The sequence below is a fragment of the Erpetoichthys calabaricus genome, chromosome 18 (assembly GCF_900747795.2).
Source record: "Erpetoichthys calabaricus chromosome 18, fErpCal1.3, whole genome shotgun sequence".
Lineage (NCBI taxonomy): Eukaryota > Metazoa > Chordata > Cladistia > Polypteriformes > Polypteridae > Erpetoichthys > Erpetoichthys calabaricus.
Genome location: NC_041411.2, coordinates 55,411,083 through 55,434,173, shown reverse-complemented (window position 1 = coordinate 55,434,173; position 23,091 = coordinate 55,411,083). Strand labels below are relative to the sequence as shown.

The window sequence follows — 23,091 nt, the reverse complement described above, 5'->3', positions numbered from 1 at the left end:
GTAAATGAAGTCTGTGACCAAAGCAGTGTAGCCTCGGCCAGTTATTCACAGATGCTGCCCTAATCATATTAGCTGCGTTGTCCGTTGTGATGCACACAAGTCTTTCTTCCACCAAGCCCCAAGCGGACATCGCTTCCTTGAGGCCCACTGCAATAAACTCCGTTGTATGGTCTTGTGGGAAAAACGAAGTTTGCAAAAGCTTGCTTTTCATCTCAAACTCGCTGTCAATAAAATGAACTGTCAAGCTCAAATACGGTTCCGCAGTTCTGCTTGACCATAAGTCGGTCGTGGCAGCAAAATATTCAAGGCTGAGCCTCAGAATTTCTCTTTCTATTTCTTTTCGGCATTTCGCATACAGCGAGGGCAGCGCAACATTGGAAAAATGGTTGCGTGAGGGAATGCTATATCTTTTATCAAGTGTTGCGATCATTTTTTTAAACCCCTCACTGCTCACGGTGGTTATTGGACACATATCCTTGGCTTTATGGTACGTGATCGCCTCTGTTATTTCCCGGTGTCTTTGAGAGCTAGGCAGATATGGTATTGCGTTGAACAATGTCCCTGATATTGTTGTCTGTGTTGTGGATGGCTGGTAATTTTTTGTTGTTGCTGTTTGTGCCTTCAGTCGTTGAAATTCTTGATAGTGTACTTTGTGGTGGCTTTTAAGGTGGTTGATGAGGTTTGTTGTGTTACCTTGGGACGTTTGGACGGAACAGGAGCAAAGTTTGCACAAGACTCGTACCTGATCAACATCACATTCCTCGAAATCGAAATACTTCCAGACAACTGAGTATGACCCCTTTTTAGGAACTAACGATCGCACTTCTGCACCTTCCTCACGTTGCTCCGCCATCATATGTTTATTCTGACTGACTGTTATTGCTGCGATTGACTTCTACTGCTTCAGAAAGCGCTTGCAATCTAGACGCAGTAACGTCATAGTGACGCAGTCCAATCCGTAAACTCAGCCCATAAAAAACAGTTTGGTCTTTATACTGTAAAATCGCGACGATATTTATTAACTGATCGTGGGTCATAAATATCGTTATCATGAGAAAAAAAAGATTAATCGTGCAGCCCTAGGGAGGACTATTGCAGATTAAGGCGAAAAACGCATTTTAGTAGTAAAAGAACAGTCAAAAAGGAGATGAAGTGTATCAGGAGTAGAAGAAGGTAATTAAAATATACAGACAATGAAATACAGAATGCTCTGAAATTGCATTTTTCTGAGTTTTACAAGTGATGAAATGGATAACATCCTAGCAGTAACAAAGCCTACAAAAAAGGCACTGAGCACCCGAAACTTAAATAACCAGAACCAGGTAACATTTTCCCTTATGATTAAGGAGGTTAGTGAGTTGAAATACTGGGGAAACTCCTAACAACTGAAAAATAGATTAGACAGATCCAAGTTAATATAGGCCAGTGAATTACAGGTAAATTAATGGAAGGAATTATTAACAAAATGATTGAGCAAAATATGCCAAAACAAGAGTTTTACTGAACAGTCAGCATGGGTACATACAGGGGAAGTCATGTTTTACTAATATCCTGAAATTCTGTGAAGAAGCAACAAAATAATATGGGGGGTGCACAGGATACCATTTAACTTGATTTTCAGAAAGCATCTGATAAGTTAACAGATGTGAGGCTGGGCATTAAACTAAAAAAAGTTGGAGTTCAGGATGTAGTGTGTAGATTGGGGAAAAATAAGATAAAACACAGGAAGCAGAGGTTTAAAGTGTGAGAAACATTATTAGAATTGGGTGATGTTAAGAGTGGTGTCCCACAAGGGTAAGTCCTAAGGTTACTGCTATTTTTTAATGCATATAAGAGTAAGAATATAAACAACAAACTGGTTAATTTTGCAGATGATATCAACCAAGGTGGGTTGGTAGATAATCTAGAATCTGTTGGATAAAATTCTGGCTTGGGCAGATTTGTAGCAGTTAAAATTTAAAGCAGATTTGAAGCAGATGAAATTTAAAGTATGTTAACTTATGGTATTACATATAGGAATTAAAAATGTTTGATATGAATACACAGGTCAGAAGTCATTGAGAGGACAAACAGAATGTTAGGTTACATAGGATGATGAGGAGAAAGAAAATGACAATTAACTTTAATGCATTAGTGAGGCCTCACCTGGAGTACAGCATGCAGCTTTTGCCTCCTGACTATATTATAAAATTTAAAAAGTGCATAAGAGTGCTAGTATGAGTTCAGAGAAGAAGGACTAGACTCATTCCGGAACTGCTGCAGTTCTGAAGGAGTAACACCATTACAGTTTAAGCAAAAGGAAATCACAAGGTGACAAAATTGAAGAGTTTACAATTATGACAGGAATCGGTACAAAAGCTCAACAACAACACAGAGGTACCATTGGAAGCTTCTTAGGGGCATTTTCACACAAACCTCAGAAAGCTTTTCTTCATACAGAGAACTAAAGACACAGGCACACTGCCAAAACACTGTAAAATCTTTTATGGTCTCATTCACCTTTAACTATTAAATTCTCTCAAAATTAGTACAGAATACAAAATCAAGACAGGCCTCCTACCTGATTGGTGCTTTAACATACTGTTAAAAAACTCACTGATTACAACTAAAAACTCCTGTTTTTGGGCTCCACTATTAGTAAGATTAGTCCAGTTAATATTTTGGTAATTAAAATTCCCCATGATTATAATACCCCAAGCTCTAAACAAATATGTAGATTTAAACTACTGTCTCCATTAGGGGGTCTTTAACACACTCTTAATACAAGGCCTCAATCCCTAATGTTGTCTAATCAAATTCAAACACACTCACTAAGCTGCATATCACCATCTAATTGAAAAAGCTTTGTATTTAAATTCTGTTTAACATACATGGCAACTACCCCAACAATATGGTTTTGTCTACTTCTCCTAAAATAATGTGTGTCCTCCATTTTATACTACTGCCCACCTGTATTATTATATATAGCCATATTTCTGTTATTCTTATTATATCAAAATTATGTGCAGTGACATGAGGCTGATCACGTGGCTGACGTGTGCTTTGTGCTGACGTGTGCTTTGCAAACGCTAGAGGCTGTTGAGAATTTTTGGTCTGTTCTGTGGTGTGAGATTTAAATAAAAAAATACATTTTGCTCTTAAAACTTGGGTTTTGGTTGCCGCTAAGGAACCGTGTGGGAATTTTTAAAGCTTTTTTTCTCTTTAGAAGGGTTTTTTTTTTGCTTTTTTTTTTCGCCCGCACAAGAGCAAAAGTAGCTGGGTGTTTGGAGGTGCGCTTGAAAAGTTACTTGTACCTGTTTTTGTTTTTTGTTATCTGTATTGGAATTAGCATCTAGGAGGTAGGGTAGAAAGCAGCAGTAACTGATATCGGCATTTGTAAGCAAATAACCGCATCCTCGTAACAGGGATTCCTTAGTTTAAAGGAAAAGAAAAAAAGGCCGGGGCTGACTTCAAAGCAGTAAAAGGCTCAGCAGTGCGCAGGTAAGCGGCCGGTGTTAAGGCGCCGAGTTTGCACAAGCGGCTGTAGGAGCAAACAAGGTAGTAAAGTTTTATTTATTTTGTTTATTTTAGATTAAACAGTCCTTAGCGGTCCAGAGGTAGAACAGTAAGTGGTCGACAGCGTAAGGGTTAATTAATACAAACAGTGCGAGTGGAGAGCTTATAAGAAAGAGGAGTGCAACGTTAGGAGAAGAGACAGAGAAAAGTTAAGTTAACCTCATAGAAAGACAAATAGCAGGCAGCTGAACAGTACAGGAGCTTAAGGTGAAAAGGTGTAAAATATCTGTAGCAGATCTTAGTTATACCATTTAAGTTAAGGAGCAGCCGAAAGAAGGAGAAATTTAATTTAAAAAAAAAATAATAAACTTAAGGCAGTTTACTAATCCCAAATCAAATTTTAATAATGAGGCCCGTGCAATGCAAGTCCTGTTGGATGTTGGACTTTTTAGATGATGGTTTGGAAGAGCCAGTTGTCTATGAGGGCTATATCTGCAAGAGATGTCAGCTGATCCAGCACCTCAAGTTCAGGGTCGCTGAACTGGAGGAGGAGTTGGCTGACCTGCATTGTAACAGAGAATTGGCGGACTTGGCCCAGGTGTCCTTTAGAGAGATAGTGTGCACCCCCAAGGTGGCGCGGGAGAAGATTCTAGACCAGACAGGTAGAAACAGGTGGGTCACGGTCACAAGGCGTAAGGCAAAGGGTGCACACTGTCCGGGGGCATCAACCCCAGAATTAGAGTGGCAAACCGTTATCATGTCCTTGCGGAGCTGGACGGTGTCTCTGATAATTCTGAGGTGGTAGGCAGGGATGAGGAGCCCCAACGGGCCACCTCAAAACCAGTTCCCAAAAAGAGAGAGGTAGTGATAGTTGGGGACTCAATCATAAGGGGGATTGAAGCGCAGGTGTGCTCCAGAGAGAGAGAGTCTCGTACGGTGTGTTGCCTTCTGGGAGCACAGGAGGGGGACCTCCCTGGAAGGGTGGATAGGCTCTTGGCCAGAGCGGGGGTGGATCCAGTTGTCATTGTCCATGTTGGAACAAATGACATACATAAGGGTAGTCTGTCAGTTCTGCGTTCCAAATTCAAAGAGTTAGGTGCTAAACTGAGGAGTAGAACTGACAAGGTAGTCTTCTCCGAAGTTCTGCCTGTGCCACGTGCCAGTCCAGGTAAGATTGAGGAGATTAGAAGGCTTAACGCGTGGCTCAAATCTTGGTGCAGGGTAGAAGGGTATAGGTTTATGGGGCATTGGGACTCCTTTTGGAACAGATGGGACCTCTTCCGCCGTGACGGGTTACATCTGAACTGGAGGGGCACCAATGTATTGGGGAGGTGTATGTGTAGGCTAGTCGAGGATTGTTTAAACTAGGGAATGGGGGGGCAGGGAGTTTAGGACAGGCCAGGTTTAGATCTATACATGGAAGAACAAACAATGGTGTAGAAACAAGAATGCATAGTAATGTAAATTCTAAGCAAACATTTAAATGTAGAAGGAGTAATACATTAAAAATAGCTTGCCTAATGCTAGAAGTATCAAAAATAAGGTAAGTGAGTTGGAGTTATATGTAGCAGAGCATAATTATGATATTATAGCAATAACGGAAACCTGGCTAAATAACAAAGATGGGGATGAGTGTAACATAGAGGGATACACATTTTTTAGGAAGGATAGACAGAACAGAAAAGGAGGTGGGGTTGCTGTTTATGCCAAGCAGGATTTAAATGTAAGTCTTCTTCAGTTGGATGATGAGCCCCATCTTAGTGAGGACATGTGGCTTCGCCTGGAAAATATTTAGGGAAAGGGGTCTTATTTTAGGAGTGTGTTATAGACCACCCAATTCAGACAGTAATTCCAACACACATCTTTTTAGTAATATCAAAAAGGCAAGTTTACAGGGAGATATTATTGTCATGGGGGACTTTAATTATCCAAATATTAACTGGGATAACCTTACAGATGGCGGAGTACAAGAGCAGGAGTTTTTAGAAGTAATCAATGACTGTTTTTTTAACACAGCATGTTAAAGCACCAACACGGGGTGAAGCCTGTCTGGATTTAGTATTTTGTAATAATCAGGATAGAATTGAGGGTGTAGAGGTGATTGAACCACTAGGGTCAAGTGACCATAATCTAATACAATTCTCAGTATTTTGTAAGAGTGCAGATGCAAAGACTAAAATTGTTAAGTTGAACTTTGGTAGGGCTAATTTTGAGCAGATGCGACAAAGTCTAAGTAGGATACACTGGGATAAGCTTTTAAGTGTGGAGACAGTTGAGGAGCAGTGGAACAGGTTTAAAAATGTTTTACATGTAATGCAGGACAGATACATCCCTAAATTTGGAATTAATAGGAAACGAAAAAAAACTCCACGGTGGATTAATAAAGATTTAAAAAAGAAGTTGCAAAGGAAAAAACTGCTTTATAAGGCATATAAGACTAATGACTGCAAAGTGAATTGTAGAGCGTATGAGAACATGAGGGCAACCATTAAGAAGGATATCAGGAAGGCTAAAAGACAGTTGGAGAGGAATATAGCAGATAAGGTGAAAGAAGACCCTAAGAGATTCTTTCAGTATTTTAGTAGTAAAAGAACAGTCAAGGAGGAGGTCAAGTGCATCAGGAATAGTAAAGGGGAATTAAAAGATACAGACAGTAAAATAGCGGATGCATTAAACTTACATTTTTCTGAGGTGTTTACAAGTGAGCAAGTGGATAACCTCCCAGAGGTAACAGGGACTACTAAGGAGGTACTGAGGGATTTGGAAATTGTAGAGGGAGAAGTACTGCTCAGATTAAATAAGCTGAAATCGAACAAATCACCAGGACCAGATAATATTTATCCTCATGTTCTTAAGGAGGCTAGTGAGTACATATATAAACCCTTGACGTATATTTTTAGGAAGTCACTGCGCACTGGAGAGATTCCGAACGACTGGAAAATGGCAAATATCATCCCATTATATAAAAAGGGTGACAGGGCAGATCCAAGCAACTATAGGCCAGTACGCTTAACATGCATCACAGGAAAATTAATGGAAGGAATTATTAAGGATAAGATCGAGCAACACCTGGCAAGGACAGGAGTTATTCTAAGCAGTCAGCATGGGTTCAGAAAAGGGAGGTCGTGTTTTTACTAACATGCTGGAATTCTATGAGGAGGCAACAAAAGGATACGATCAAAGTGGAGCTTATGATATTATTTATCTGGACTTTCAGAAAGCATTTAATAAGGTGCCACATGAGAAGTTGGGCATCAAATTAAAAGAGGTGGGAGTTCAGGATGATGTTTGTAGATGGGTGCAGAATTGGCTCAGACACAGGAAGCAGAGGGTGATGGTGCGAGGAACCTCATCAGAACTGGCTGATGTTAAGAGTGGTGTTCCACAGGGGTCAGCGCTAGGGCCGCTGCTATTTTTAATATATATAAATGATTTAAATAGTAATATAAGTAACAAGCTGGTTAAGTTTGCAGATGATACCAAGATAGGTGGATTAGCAGATAATTTGGAATCCGTTATATCATTACAGAAGGACCTGGATAGCATACAGGCTTGGGCAGATTTGTGGCAGATAAAATTTAATGTCAGTAAATGTAAAGTATTGCACATTGGAAGTAAAAATGTTAGGTTTGAATACACAATGGGCGGTCGGAAAATCGAGAGTACACCTTATGAGAAGGATTTAGGAGTCATAGTGGACTCTAAGCTATCGACTTCCTGACAGTGTTCAGAAGCCATTAAGAAGGCTAACAGAATGTTAGGATATATAACACGATGTGTGGAGTACAAGTCCAAGGAGGTTATGCTCAACCTTTATAATGCACTGGTGAGGCCTCATCTTGAGTACTGTGTGCAGTTTTGGTCTCCAGGCTACAAAAAGGACATAGCAGCGCTAGAAAAGGTCCAGAGAAGAGCGACTAGGCTGATTCCAGGGCTACAGGGGTTGAATTATGAGGAAAGATTAAAAGAGCTGAGCCTTTACAGTTTAAGCAAAAGAAGATTAAGAGGTGACATGATTGAAGTGTTTAAAATTATGAAGGGAAATAGTGCAGTGGATCGAGACTGTTATTTTAAAATGAGTTCATCAAGAACACGGGGACACAGTTGGAAACTTGTTAAGGGTAAATTTCGCACAAACATTAGGAAGTTTTTCTTTACACAAAGAACGATAGAAACTTGGAATAAGCTACCAAGTAGTGTGGTAGACAGTAAGACGTTAGGGTCTTTCAAAACTCGACTTGATGTTTTCTTGGAAGAAATAAGTGGATAGTACTGGCGAGCTTTGTTGGGCTGAATGGCCTGTTCTCGTCTAGAGTGTTCTAATGTTGATGTCTGTCTGACATACAATTCCAACTCAATTGTACTCGTAGTTTTTCACAGTGTTAAGACACTTAATTCAGAAATTTGCCAATGCTTGAAATTTCAAAACTTTGTAGAGTGCACCGTATTCGAGATATCTCAACTAATACTGAATGTTCAGATTTCCTTGAAGAACAACTGCGTTCAATTTGAATAAAATCAGTTCACTGAGAGCCAGGTTGCTTAATTTAGACAGAGAGACAGATAAAGAGCCAGACAGAAATGAAGATTGTATTAGATGTTTTTAGGGCAAATGCTCTAATAAGCAAACTAATCATAATTATTTGTAAGACAAAAGAAAACACACTATACCATATTTACTTTGTTTCTTCTTTGTTACTATTATTATTGTTTCATTAGCATCTTGCTAGTATGTACTTTTATCTTTATATTCACCTTAATGGTAATTGGTATTGTAATGATTTTCTTTTCTATATGTAAAGCACACTGAGCTGCTTTCATTGTTTGAGATGTGCAATATACCGTATTTTTCGCACCATAAAACGCACTTTTTTTCCCTAAAAGAAGGTTGGAAATGTCTGTGCGTCTTATGGAGCGAATATTGCATCACAAACCATGATGTGTATTACCCGACAAAAGTCGACATCCAGGGGTAGAGGGCGACAAAACTCACTGTTACGTTACAAGCATTCCCTCTGTGCTTGGAGGAATGATACTCATTGACTCGGCATCTAATCCTTGCGTGTGCGTGAGTTGCGAAATGTAAACAAAGGCAAGATGGCATCGACATCTCACAAGGGAGCGAAGCGAGTGCAGAAAACAAATGTTTTGCGCATTATCACTGAGTCGGACTTTTGTTGAGAGTGATCAGGAGATCGTACAAGAGAGTGAGGAACTGGCATCAGCTGATCGGGACACCTATGGCAAGGTTCGTGTGGGAGGAATACCTAGACATTGATCCGTGGGAGCCAAACTGGCTACCGGACTTCACAAGACAGTATGGCTTGCTGTTGAACTCAACAGATTACCAGCCACTGGACTACTTCAGGCTGTTCTTTCCTGAAGCTGCCTTTCAGCTACTGTCAAACGAGACAAACAGGTATGCAGAGCAATTTTTTGAATCGAGGGCTGTGCTTGCACCGCATTCTCATTTTTCAAACTGGAAACCCACAACAAAACACGAGATGAAGGGCTTTGTGGCATTACAAATATAGATGGGACTAGACTGGCGATATAACTTCAGGGAGCATTGGTCCAAACGTGCGTGATGATAGGTACGTGCTCCTGCAAAGTGATTGTGAGCAACTGAGCTTCATAAATTCTGACAATAGCGATGAGGAGTTCTTGGGGTTTCCATAAAACTAGAAGAGTGCTTGAACCTTAAAGTCTCTCCTTATTTGTTAATGACAGTGATGTTTCTTAATACCGCTGTTGAATTTACATGGTTGAAATATTATTCAGCTATATTTTATTAAACATATTAGTACACCATTTGGTTCAGGATATTTTTTTTCTTGTTTTCCTCCTCTAAACCTGGGTGCGCCTAATGGTCAGGTGCGTCTTATGGAGCAAAAAATACGGTAAATACATTTCTTATTACTAACGTGCAGAAAAGCAGTGTTAAGATAGACTGGAGTAGATGCCATTACCAAAAGAGTTCAATCCAGCATCAAAGCAATTTCTGAATTGATGCCAGGTCCACATCAAGAACCAGTCCTGGATGAGACCAGAAAAGGCACTGATGTACATATTACACATCTCTATTATTAAAAAAAAATCTTGCGACAAGACGTGATGTTCTGAAGAGAGACACTTCAGAGAGGTAGAGACACTTTCACTTTCCGCAACTCGGTCAAGTCACGTCATACTGACATCCATTGGAAGCATGTTCCAGTGAGACAATGACCTAGGCAAGGAAAGTAATAATCAGCCCGGAACATAATAATCAACCCGGAACAAGTGGAACTGAAAACCTTACAGGTCCAAATGGGGTCAGAAATAAAAGACAAAGAGTAAATGACACAGTAGAACTTCTTAAAGACGTTCAAAAATGCTGGTGCCATACACATGCAGAGCAGGTTACAGATTATGACAGCAGTGGATTTTGAAAGGTTCACAAAAAACTCTGGCGTGATACACATGTAGAGTTCAAAAATATGACAGTACAGGCAGTCCCCAAGTTACCGACATACAACTTACGAACAGGGCCGCAGCTGCTCCTTCACTTGTAAGGGGGACGCAATGCAGACGCCTCAGTAACTGCCGCTCCGTCATCTTTGGCCTGGGGACACTGCAAGCGGTGGCTGGACTGAGGCGATTTCGCTGCTCGCGCAGAGTAGTGTCCCTCGGGCGGCTCCCAGTGCCAAGTGGTGACCCGTGGTCCATAGTCACTGGGGCCACAGCTACCGCTTGTGTGCAGGATGGAGGCTTGATGGGGAGGTTTGCTGCCCACACACCATGCCGCCGCAGCTCCTGCTCCTGACTGGACAGAGGCTGGATGGAGCGGAGGGGGGGTGTTTCACAGCACCACACACGGCTGCCCCGTTAGTTCTTGGTGGGCGGCTGGTGATGCTGCAAGCGGTGACCCGGTTGTGGCTGAACAGTGGCCATTGAGGGTGAACGGGGCGGCGCATTGCAGTGTGCCTTGGGTGGCTGCCTGTTGAATGGGGGGCGGTGGTGGGCAGTTCACTACCCGCCTTTGGCTGCACCCTGTCCATTCTGCTGCAGGCAACATAATGTATGCAAGTGGAGGCGACTGTGTGGTGGGCGGGTGGTGAACCGCCCCTCGCAGCCCCCATTCATTTTCAATAGCAAGCCTGCTTGTAGTGTTACATACATAGCAGGAAGTTGTCTCTCGTTCAGTACATCAGACGTGCTGACGACGGGTACCTTCCTGCTGTGATAGCGTGTACAGTGCTGTGTAGAAGAGCTCATCTTAACCTTTTGTCTTCTCCCTTCAACAATGTCTCTGAAACACAAATCTGATGCAAGTGCTGATGATACAGTAAAGAAGAGAAAAATCATCATCACCATGGAAAATAAAGTAGAAATAATAAAAAGGTCAGAAAGAGGTGAAACTCCATCATTCATTGGCAGAGCACTTGGTTACAGTCGGTCAACAATAGCATTTATTAAAATAATGTACCTGTTTCAACTTATATACAAATTCAACTTAAGAACAAACCTACAGTCCCTATCTTGTACGTAACCCAGGGACTGCCTGTACTAAAATTTGAAAGTTTTAACAACAAGACAGTACAGATCGAATTCGCGCAAACAGAAATTACTAGGTGAAATAACAGAACAGCAAAAAGAGATCGAATATATGGACATAGGTGATATGTCAGAAGTATGTAGATTTTGTAAGGCTTTAAAGTTTAAGTCGTAGACTTGCAGATAGTCTACTTCGTGTTGCCATCAGGGAACTGCCGCTTCCCAATGAAGAGGTGTTTCCGCAAGAATTAAAAGATTTGTTGTTTGGTGAAAGTAAAATCAGCAAACACTACAGGCAAAATATACGCATCTACAATAATAGTTTTGCGTTAGCATCATTCAATGCACAAAACATTGATTTACACAATAATGGACCATACACTATGAGAATCTGTGTTCCCGCAACAATTACAGCTACGACAAGTTTAATTTCGAAAAAAAAAAAACAATTTGGTCAGGTGTATCTGTATGATCACGGAGAAGCGATGCAACAGAGTCGAAACAGTTAAACGATCCGATGTAATAGATATTATACAGCCAATAATGGATACAAATCCATATGTTCAAATGTGTAACGGCCGACCCCTTACCCAGACGGCAACTACACTTCCAAGACCTGTGGCCTGGATAAATTACTGAGATTGAATCTTATATATCAAGCCGTACCTCTAACATATGAAATTTTCCCCTCAATCGACAGTTTACACAAGCACGCAAAAACAGGTACAGTATGTCAAATAAGTGAATATATTAACTGGAAAACAAAACACTACTGCACATTCCCAACATAGAAAAAATATATATGTATATCCCTCCACCAAAGCAGCTACGTGACAACACCATATATAAATATATACACACACAATAACAAACCCTCCCTTTTCCCCTGTAACATATAACAAACAACAACGAACAACAACAATGAATGAAATACGGAATGAATGATCGTGAACTTGAGTCTGAGTGTACAACTGTCCTGAATGCGGATGACTGTTCAACAGATAAGAGATGCGTTTGTATTTTCCGGAATAAATGGAGCAACCTCACCGTGAATCCTCGGCTTGTGGTGGATGATGCAATCAGACCCCGAGGTATCACACTTTACCCGAGATTTACCAGCAACACACGAACAAAGACATTTCTTGGATGTCTATATGAATCCGAAAGATCACAGTCATATTTATAATAAACCCAGATGTGACGAATTGTCAACAATAATACTTTCGAAAGACGGAGATATCAAAGACAGAGTAGATATTCATGTATATCCAAAGGCAAAGCATGCTTCGTCGTTTATGTCAAATACATTGCCACATGCTGACCCTTATCCCTTGTTTTTCCCAGATGGCGAAACAGTATGGTCGTACAATATGAAATAAACACATTCAGCAAAACGAATAACACCCAAACAATATTTCGGGTCAAAATTGACGATACGTTCCCATGTATTTAACCCACTTTTATTATCTCAGCGTCTATCGCAACATTACATTATTAATGCGTATGTAAAAGTCGCAGCTAATCATCTCTTCTTTATTAAATCGAATCAAGCTAAACTTAGAACGGAACATACAGTGGTGTGAAAAACTATTTGCCCCCTTCCTGATTTCTTATTCTTTTGCATGTTTGTCACACAAAATGTTTCTGATCATCAAACACATTTAACCATTAGTCAAATATAACACAAGTAAACACAAAATGCAGTTTTTAAATGATGGTTTTTATTATTTAGGGAGAAAAAAAATCCAAACCTACATGGCCCTGTGTGAAAAAGGTAATTGCCCCCTTGTTAAAAAATAACCTAACTGTGGTGTATCACACCTGAGTTCAATTTCCGTAGCCACCCCCAGGCCTGATTACTGCCACACCTGTTTCAATCAAGAAATCACTTAAATAGGAGCTGCCTGACACAGAGAAGTAGACCAAAAGCACCTCAAAAGCTAGACATCATGCCAAGATCCAAAGAAATTCAGGAACAAATGAGAACAGAAGTAATTGAGATCTATCAGTCTGGTAAAGGTATAAAGCCATTTCTAAAGCTTGGGACTCCAGCGAACCACAGTGAGAGCCATTATCCACAAATGGCAAAAACATGGAACAGTGGTGAACCTTCCCAGGAGTGGCCGGCCGACCAAAATTACCCCAAGAGCGCAGAGACGACTCATCCGAGAGGTCACAAAAGACCCCAGGACAACGTCTAAAGAACTGCAGGCCTCACTTGCCTCAATTAAGGTCAGTGTTCACGACTCCACCATAAGAAAGAGACTGGGCAAAAACGGCCTGCATGGCAGATGTCCAAGACGCAAACCACTGTTAAGCAAAAAGAACATTAGGGCTCGTCTCAATTTTGCTAAGAAACATCTCAATGATTGCCAAGACTTTTGGGAAAATACCTTGTGGACTGATGAGACAAAAGTTGAACTTTGTGGGAAGGCAAATGTCCCGTTACATCTGGCGTAAAAGGAACACAGCATTTCAGAAAAAGAACATCATACCAACAGTAAAATATGGTGGTGGTAGTGTGATGGTCTGGGGTTGTTTTGCTGCTTCAGGACCTGGAAGGCTTGCTGTGATAGATGGAACCATGAATTCTACTGTCTACCAAAAAATCCTGAAGGAGAATGTCCGGCCATCTGTTCGTCAACTCAAGCTGAAGCGATCTTGGGTGCTGCAACAGGACAATGACCCAAAACACACCAGCAAATCCACCTCTGAATGGCTGAAGAAAAACAAAATGAAGACTTTGGAGTGGCCTAGTCAAAGTCCTGACCTGAATCCAATTGAGATGCTATGGCATGACCTTAAAAAGGCGGTTCATGCTAGAAAACCCTCAAATAAAGCTGAATTACAACAATTTTGCAAAGATGAGTGGGCCAAAATTCCTCCAGAGCGCTGTAAAAGACTCATTGCAAGTTATCGCAAACGCTTGATTGCAGTTATTGCTGCTAAGGGTGGCCCAACCAGTTATTAGGTTCAGGGGGCAATTACTTTTTCACACAGGGCCATGTAGGCTTGGATTTTTTTTTCTCCCTAAATAATAAAAACCACCATTTACAAACTGCATTTTGTGTTTACTTGTGTTATATTTGACTAATGGTTAAATGTGTTTGATGATCAGAAACATATGCAAGGTCTCATTGATCACATTCAAAATTCAAATATCAATAGTTCATACAAATTCAAAATAGGTACAGCAGTAATATTACCATCATTATATCAAGGTAGTCCAAGAGCATTGCAACAGTTATATCATGATGCAATGGCAATATCCAGAACTATCGATCGGCCAGATTTATTTCTTACAATGACATGCAATAAACGATGGCCAGAAATCCGTAGCTTCTTAAGAACAATGCCACCTGCTACATCGGCTCTGCATATTCCCACATTCATAAGTAGATTGTTTTATCAGAAAAGTCTTAGTTTTATTGAAACGATATTCACTCACTGCCAGTTATACATTGCATTATCAAAAGTGAACATAATGCATATGTAACAATTACCATGAAGAAAAAAAAACACTTTAAATTGTATTTTCACAGGACCAAAGCGAGCAGGGGGCAGAGCCCCCTAGTAATTAATAAACAAAAAATGACTTGAAAGGAAATACCCTATACAGTGGAACCTTGGTACACGAAAGTCTCGGTACATGTACAAATCGGTTTACGACCAAAAAGTTTGCCAAACTTTTGCCTCGGTTCACAGCCACACACTCGGTATACAAACAAGCCAGTTTCCCTTACGGTTTGTGCTCGCCGATGATTTCTGCACGCATTGTTCTCAGTCAGACGTGTGTGCGTGCTTTACCTGTGAACTCATTGTGCTCTACAGTATTTCGTGTGCTTTTGCAGTTAACCATGGCTTCTAAGCAAGTGATGAGAAGAAAGTTTTGCTGAAAATTGAAATCGAAGTAAAGAAAGAAATTATTGAAAAGTATGAGCGTGGCGTTCTTGTTACTGATCTTGCCGCCGAGTATAAGAAGTCAAAATCTACGAATTTGACTATTCTAAAGCAGAAAGAATCTATTAAAGCAGCTGATGTTGCAAAAGGAGTTACAGCGTTAACCAGGCAGAGGCCTCAAGTGCTGGAAGAGGTGGAAAAACTGTTACTAGTGTGGCTGAACGAGAAGCAACTTGCAGGGGATAGCGTAAGCAAGGCAATGTTATGCAAGAAAGCCAGGAAGATTCATGGCGATTTGCTGCAAAACTATCCTTCTTCGAGTGGCGAAAGTGAGGAATTTAAAGCCAGTAGAGGATGGTTTGAAAAGTTTCGATAGAGAAGTGGCATTCATAGCAAGGCATGGAGAGGCTGCTAGTTCCGATGCTGAAGCTGCGAAAGAATTCATGAAAAATTTCACATAATTAGTGGAGGACGAAGGCTACATCCCGCAACAAGTCTTCAACTGTGACGAGACCGGATTGTTCTGGAAGAGGATGCTGAAGAGGACCTACATTACCCAGGAAGAAAAGGCTATGCCCGGCCATAAACCAATGAAGGACAGGTTAACCGTTTTGCTGTGTGCTAACGCTAGTGGCAACGTAAAATTCAAGCCACTACTTGTTTACCAATTTGAGAACCCTAGTGCTTTCAAGCAGCACAATGTAAACAAAGCCAGACTGCCTGTGATGTGGAGGGCAAACACGAAGGGGTGGGTTTTTTTGTTTTTGGAATGGCTGCACGAGGCTTTCACTCCCGCCGTGAAGCAATACAGTAATCCCTTGCTATATCGCGCTTCGACTTTCGTGGCTTCACTCTATCGCGGATTTTATATGTAAGCATATTTAAATATATACAGTGGAACCTCGAGATACGATCACCTCTGTATACGAGAAATTCAAAATACGAGGAAAGTATGAGCGAAAAATTCAGATCTAAATACGAGCATTGGCTCACGTAACGAGCCACGAGCCAGGCTGTGGGTATAGCTCGCGGCTTAGCGAGGGGGCGTGGTGTCTGCGGTGTCTGCGTTTCTCACTTAAGTGCACAGGTGGGAAACTGCGCACATCCATGATTGTTCCTGTGGCTGATGGGCTGCAGCTGCCATGTCCCTCCCGCATATATAGAGAAGCGCGAGCCGGTTAAAGGGGAGAAGAAGTGAAAGAAAAGAGAGGAGAGAGAACGGAGGTTGCAGGCAGGCAGGCAGGCAGGCAGGCAGCAGCAGCAGGAGGAGGAGGAGGAGGAGGAGGAGGAAGAAGTCGGTGCGGGAGAGCGAGCGAGTGCAGGTTCGCGTGTAGCTGAACAGTGAGCTGAACAGGCGAGCCAAACAGCTGAAGCAGGACGGTGTAGAGAATGTCAGCTGCATTAAGAGTGTCTCGCTTGTTGCAGAGCCCGCAGGTGAGACGCTAACAGAGAAGAAGCACCGGGGATTGCCATCTGTTTTTTAAAGACTGCATCCTTTTGACGTTTTAACCTCGTGTTAAAGGATTGTTATTCTTGTGTATTTTAAACCTCCACTTCACAACTGTTTTAAGGATTATTTATTTAAAGATTTATTGAATGCTCTACTGCACTTTGGACACCTGTTTTGATTCTTTTAATAATCAGTTATATTATTTACCAGTGTTATTTATTAAAGGTAGACTACAGTATATATAATTTATCAGTGTTATTTGTTAGGAAAATTGATTTTTATGTTAATATATTTGGGGTGCGGAACGGATTAACTGGATTTCCATTATTTTCAATGGGGAAGTTTGTTCTAGATACGAGAAATTCGCTATACAAGCTCAGTGCTGGAACGAATTAAACTCATATCTAGAGGTTCCACTGTATAGTGGATTTTTTGCTGGTTCGCGGATTTCTGCGGACAATGGGTCTTTTAATTTCTGGTTCCTCAGTTGGTTTGCCCAGTTGATTTCATACAAGGGACGCTATTGGCAGATGGCTGAGAAGCTACCCAACCAGAGAGCGTATTACATATTAAATAAAACTCCTCAAATATATTGTGAGCATGGGGGCTGTTTGCACCCCTAGAGGATACAGCTGCTCCTCAAAAAACGCTGAAAGATATGCTTCCCGCACGGTGCTTCACATACTTCAAAGCTTGAACGGCACGTATTGATTTTTGATTGTTTGTTTTTCTCTGTCTCTCTCTCTCTCTCTGACATTCTCTGCTCCTGATGGAGGGGGTGTGAGCAGAGCGGCTGTTCGCACACTGGCCTAGAGAATACGGACACTCCTCTAAAAAATGCTGAAAGACTACCTTCACATTGCTCTCTTCCTTGCAGCTGCTTTATACGGCGGTGCTTCGCATACTTAAAAGCCAAACAGCCCTATTGATTTTTGATTGTCTGCTTTTTTCTCTCTCTGACATTCTCTGCTCTACACGCGCACTCCTTTGAAGAGGAAGATATGTTTGCATTCTTTTAATTGTGAGACGGAACTGTCATCTCTGTCTTGTCATGGAGCACAGTTTAAACTTTTGAAAAAGAGACAAATGTTGTTTGCAGTGTTTGAATAAAGTTCCTGTCTCTCTACAACCTCCTGTGTTTCTGTGCAAATCTGTGACCCAAGCATGACAATATAAAAATAACCACATAAACATATGGTTTCTACTTCGCGGATTTTCACCTTTCACAGGGGGTTCTGGAACGCAACCCCCGCGATCGAGGAGGGATTACTGTATCTCGAAGAGAATAACCTGCCTAAAAAATGCCTTCTTCTGATGGACAATGCACCGACACACCCTCCAAATTTGGTTGATGATATGGTCGAGGTCTATGACTTTATTAAGGTTGCTCACTGAGGAGCAGTCCTCCGTGGAAGAAGAAGAAAGGGCGGTTATAAAAAGTGATGTGATAAAAGCCATCATGGAAAAATGGAACGAGTGCCAGGATTTTTTCGAAAAAAGAACCACCCTGACAAAGCGGTTACGAACAGAGTGATAAACATGATGAACGACAATGTTGTCTTGCATTTCTGAAAAATTTTAATGCGTAGAAAAAGGCAAGTCACATTAGACCGCTATTTCGTGAAGTCTGATCCACCAGCTAAACAGCTGAAAACACCAGAAACCCAAGAAATCACAGAGAAAACACCTGAAGGAGAATGTCCCTCCATCGCGAAGCCGGACTCTCCATCAAAACTGTAACCTCCTCTCCACTCAGCTCCTCCTCACTTCCTTCATGTCAGAACGCGACTCATGAAAGGTGAGTTTTTTTTGGTGGTTTATGGTTAGTTTTTGTATAACGGATTTTTCAAATGATCATTTTTCAGTTCGTAGCGTGAAATGTTGCAATGTTACTTTTCTTGGTTGTTTATTAAAACTCATTTAAAAAGAGTGTTTACAGCCATTGGGTCATAAGGCTACAGTATAGCGCAAACTCTTGCAATGTTAGTTTTCTCTGTTCAAGGTTTTCTCAGTGTTATTCAATGTTTTTACATTTAGTTTACTATTACGCTGTGCATTCTATGGTTTGATTAACTATATTTGTGCTTAAAAACTTAAAAAAAAAAAATATTTACTAGCCAACCCGCGGCGTAACATACGCCGCATAATTATGTATTGATGGGTGAACACTTGCTGAACAACACAGTTGTCCAAATGGGGTGGGTTTGTGGATACCAGTGTGAGTGAATGAAAAGATGGACCTCTGGAGAGAGCAACATACAATTGTCTGTGACTGAAAGCCGGATTGTCTGTGACGATGGAGGCCACGCTGGTGAAAGTTACTTCCCAGCCCCCCCCCCCCCTCTCTCTCTCCCTCAGCACCACGCAAGCCTCCCCAGGCCCCCCCTCTCTGTGTCTCTCTCTCTCAGCAGCACCCGAGCCTCCCCAGCCCCCCCCCTCTCTCTCTCTCTCAGCAGCACGCAGCCTCCCCAGCCCCCCCTCTCTCTCTCAGCAGCACGCAGCCACCCCAGCCCCCCCTCTCTCTCAGCAGCACGCGAGCCCCCTCCCCCTCTCTCAGCAGCACACGAGCCTCCCCACCCCCCCCCTCTCTCTCAGCAGCACGTGAGCCTCCCCAGCCCCCCCTCTCTCTATCTCTCTCAGCAGCACGCGAGCCCCCCCTATCTCTCTCTCTCTCTCAGCAGCACGCAGCCTCCCCAGTCCCCCCTCTCTCTCAGCACCAGGCGAGCCCCCTCCCCCTCTCTCAGCAGCACCAGAGCCTCCCCAGCCCCCCCTCTCTCTCTCTCAGCAGCACGTGAGCCCCCCCAGCCCCCCCCTCTCTCTCTCAGCAGCACGGGAACCTCCCCAGCCCCCCCTCTCTCTCTCAGCAGCACACGAGCCTCCCCAGCCCCCCCCTCTCTCTCTCAGCAGCACGCAGCCTCCCCAGCCCCCCCCCCTCTCTCTCAGCAGCACACGAGCCCCCTCCCCCTCTCTCAGCAGCACGCGAGCCTCCCCAGCCCCCCCCCCCCCTTAGCAGCACGCGAGCCCCCTCCCCCTCTCTCTCTCAGCAGCACGCGAGCCTCCACCCGCTCTGTCTCTCTGCTTTGGGCATTTCTCCCCTGTGCAGTGTGTGAGCGAGTGAGGAGAGAGAGAAAGCCAGTACGTTACAGTGAGCGAGAGCAGGCTCGAAGGCAATGTGTTCCTGTGGTATAGCGGGTCCATAGCTCCCCTTCAAAAGGCCATTTTTAGTCAGGCGACTGACAGTAGTGGAGTCAGGCACAGAGAAGGTCAGCTGCAGAGAGAGCGTCTCGACTGTTGCAGGGCCTGAAGCAGGTGAGAGCTAATGAAAATGAGGCACAGGGCTTATTGGGTTTTAAAGACTGCTTCCTTCATTGTGTTTTAACTTCAGTTTTAAAGGATTGCGCGGCTCTCACTTGCGCTGCCTGTGTGTGCCTCTGTCTCTCTCTGGCGTTGCCTCTCTGTGTGTGTGTGTGTGCGCGCGCGCCCCCCTCTGTCTCTCTGGCGCTGACTGTGTGTGCGCGGCTCTCTCTATCGCGCTGCCTGTGTGTGCCTCTGTATCTCTCTGGCGCTGCCTCTGTGTGAACCAAGGTTCCACTGAGGTTGACTAATGAAAAGTCAACGTGGCTCAGAGCTGTACTGTGGCACAGACAAACAGAAATGACGGCATGTTTCCCTTGGCTTCGCGTCCGAGTTGGTGGGCGTGGCTCTGTGATTCTTTCGTCGTATCCAATGGTCTAAGAGTTGGTGGGCGTGGCTCCTTCCTGCGTGCGCCATTGGCGTCTTACTTGTCGGCGGTTTAGTGAATCCACGCCCCTTCCGGCGTGCTTTCCATGGTCGGCTACTTGTCTTCTGGCTTAGTGAATTATATATATATAGATATACAGTACATATGCTCTGGAACGGATTAATTGTATTTACATACAATCATATGGGGGAAATTGCTTCGGTTCACGACCAAATCGGTTTACGACCAGAGTTTTGGAACGAATTATGGTTGTGAACCGAGGTTCCACTGTATTTTCAAGTCACAATACCTCTTAAAGTCATCTCTAGAAATATCTCATGCCACCAGGGTGTGTAATGATATCCAAAGTCAGACAGAATTCATGTTAATACTAACAATGAATGGTAATCTTACCTACAATAAAACCAAATGTGGAGTTTATGTCGACAATGTACAATACAAAGTGAAACCTGATTTAGATTCCCTAATTAAGGGAATGTTATCTTAAACAACCAATTCAAACAAATTTCTGTCCACTTGACAATATACTCTAAAACACAGTTATTCACATAGATTTCATACTTTTTCTTCTCTTGCACTACTGACCTCTTCGAAGTCTTCACTGACCCAAAGAGGAATAGGAGTTCCCCAGTATCTGTTCCTAGAAATTGCCCAATCACGAGCATCCTTTAGCCAGTTCCCAAAACGCTTCTCTCTCACAAAGTCTGGGACCCTAAAACATAACAGACAGGAGAGTTGTCACAAGATGCTCTCTGACCTACTAAACTTTACTGTACTTATTAATTTCCTAAAACCTGTTGAATATTAAAAGACTATATGACATCATGAACAAGATTTAAAAAGTTAAAAAAATGAAGGAACATAATGGCTTTTCTTGTGATTAAAAGTCAAACAAAACTTTATACCATTAGCTTTTACTATGTTACTGCAATTTATATGGATTATGTTAATTTCAGTAAACAATTTTCATGTTTGCATGAAATCTAAATTCTGTAGTAATCTAAATGCTGTAGTAACATAAACTCATAAAATACTTTCATCTGTCTCTAAACTTCATATACCATGATTTTTAAATGCTCATTGTTTTGACATATTTACATTTCCCTCTTACCCTAGTTTCATTCACTTTCTTTTCCTTCAGCATCACTGTTTTTGGTAACAACTTCCTCTCTTAAATGTTAATGTTATCAAGCAATAGGAGTACTTTCTGAATGTATTGTATATATAGATGGACACACACAGACTACTGGCCATTAAACTTGTAATAAGAAAGAAATGAGATATCAAAGCAATACTGATATGGCAGAACACTTATGAGAGGAGATTACAAGTACAGTTTGGTCAGCTGTATTAGGTATATCCACCATGGGCAGAAATGATTACTTATACATGGTTAGGCACGGGCAGGAAGACACGTGGGATGTGTTTTGTGGAATGGCATGCATTGTATCAATTTATATGAGCCCAAACATAATCCATGGTAACTGCTGGTAGTCTCTTGCATGCCAGTCAATAACTGACCACGTCTCAGACATGACTGGGCAAATCCGATGAACATGCAGGCCAGGGAAAAAGTGGGATACAAATACTTAACTCCAATAATTAATCCTGCATCCAGCTGGTCTTCCAATTTCACCATAACACTACCTTCTCCCACAGGTCATTAAGCAAACTTTCCCAATTTTGCAGTCTTGAGCTTCCACAGGAACCTTTTTCCTAAACCTCCCTTGATCTTCTTCCACTGACCACCTAACCTACGCAAAGTTCACTTTCATAGCTTACTTCACAGAGGAGTGCCTCATTCCTTACTAGGCACTTTGAGCTATAATAGGAACCGCTGTGTTACTTTTATCTGGTCCCTCTGTTAAACTCAATTCAATAATGGGCATCTTAACAGTCTAAGGATCTTATTATATTTCTTGTGAGATGTTTCCAAATATCTACAGTCCCCTCCACCCCTGATAAAGATGACTAAAAAGGGTTATAAATAATTCACCGTCTTGGTGAATGACCTTATCACATTGAAACAAAATGAGACAATCCCAATATTTAACTGTGGCAAATTTATTCAGAGAAAAAATAATTCCTCATCAAGAAATATTAACATAACCACACATGCCACCATTATGTGCACACCTACATTTAATACTTTGTACCATCTCTCTTTGCCAATTAAACAGCACTGAGACTTCTCCTATAACATCTTATAAGGCTCCAGAATATACAGCAAGGAATCTGACATCAAAGAACTAAGTCCATGGTATTGGTTACAGACGTATTTTAAAACTTCTGAATGTTCCAGTGAGCACCATTGGGGCCACAATCCATAAGTGGAAAGAACATTATTTCACCATACACCGGCCACGACCAGGTGCTCCTCACAAGTTTTGACAGTGAAGTCAAAAGAATAATCAGAAGAGTTGTCCAAGAGCAAAGAATCACTCACAGAGAGCTTCAGAAAGACCTGGAATTAGCAGGTAGAGTTGTTTCAAAGAAAACAATAAGTAATGCACTCAACCGCCATGGCCTCTATGCACACCGCTCACCACACAAGACTCAGCTTCTGAAGAAAAAGCATGTTGAAGCTCGATTAAAGTTTGCTGTACAACATTTGGACAAGTCAATGAAATACTGGGAAATACAGTCTGGTCAGACGAGAGCAAAATTGAACTCTTTGGATGTCATTGCACACACCACATTTGCAGGAGAAATGGCACTGCACATCACCCCAAAAACCCCCCAAAAATCGGACAGACGTCATGTAATTAAAGGAAGGATGAATGGAGAAATGTACTGGAACATTATTGATAAGAATCCGCTGCCATCTACCAGGATGCTGAAGATGAAACGAGGCTGGACATTTCAGCAAGACAATTATCCCAAGCACACAACCAAGGAAACTCTCAATTGGTTTCAGAGAAAGAAAACAAAGCTGCTAGAATGGCCCAGTCAATCACCCGACTTGAATCCA

At 42.1% G+C, this 23,091-nt stretch overlaps 1 protein-coding gene across 1 annotated transcript in view; it reads right to left on the bottom strand.

Annotated features, from left to right (window-relative positions):
- iars1 (isoleucyl-tRNA synthetase 1) overlaps window positions 1-23,091 on the bottom strand; it is a 91,694-nt gene that overhangs the window by 25,353 nt on the left and 43,250 nt on the right. Inside the window, exon 14 of the mRNA XM_028825253.2 lies at window positions 20,706-20,832. Coding sequence (XP_028681086.2) covers window positions 20,706-20,832 — 127 coding nt within the window. The remainder of the gene's footprint in view (window positions 1-20,705; window positions 20,833-23,091) is intronic.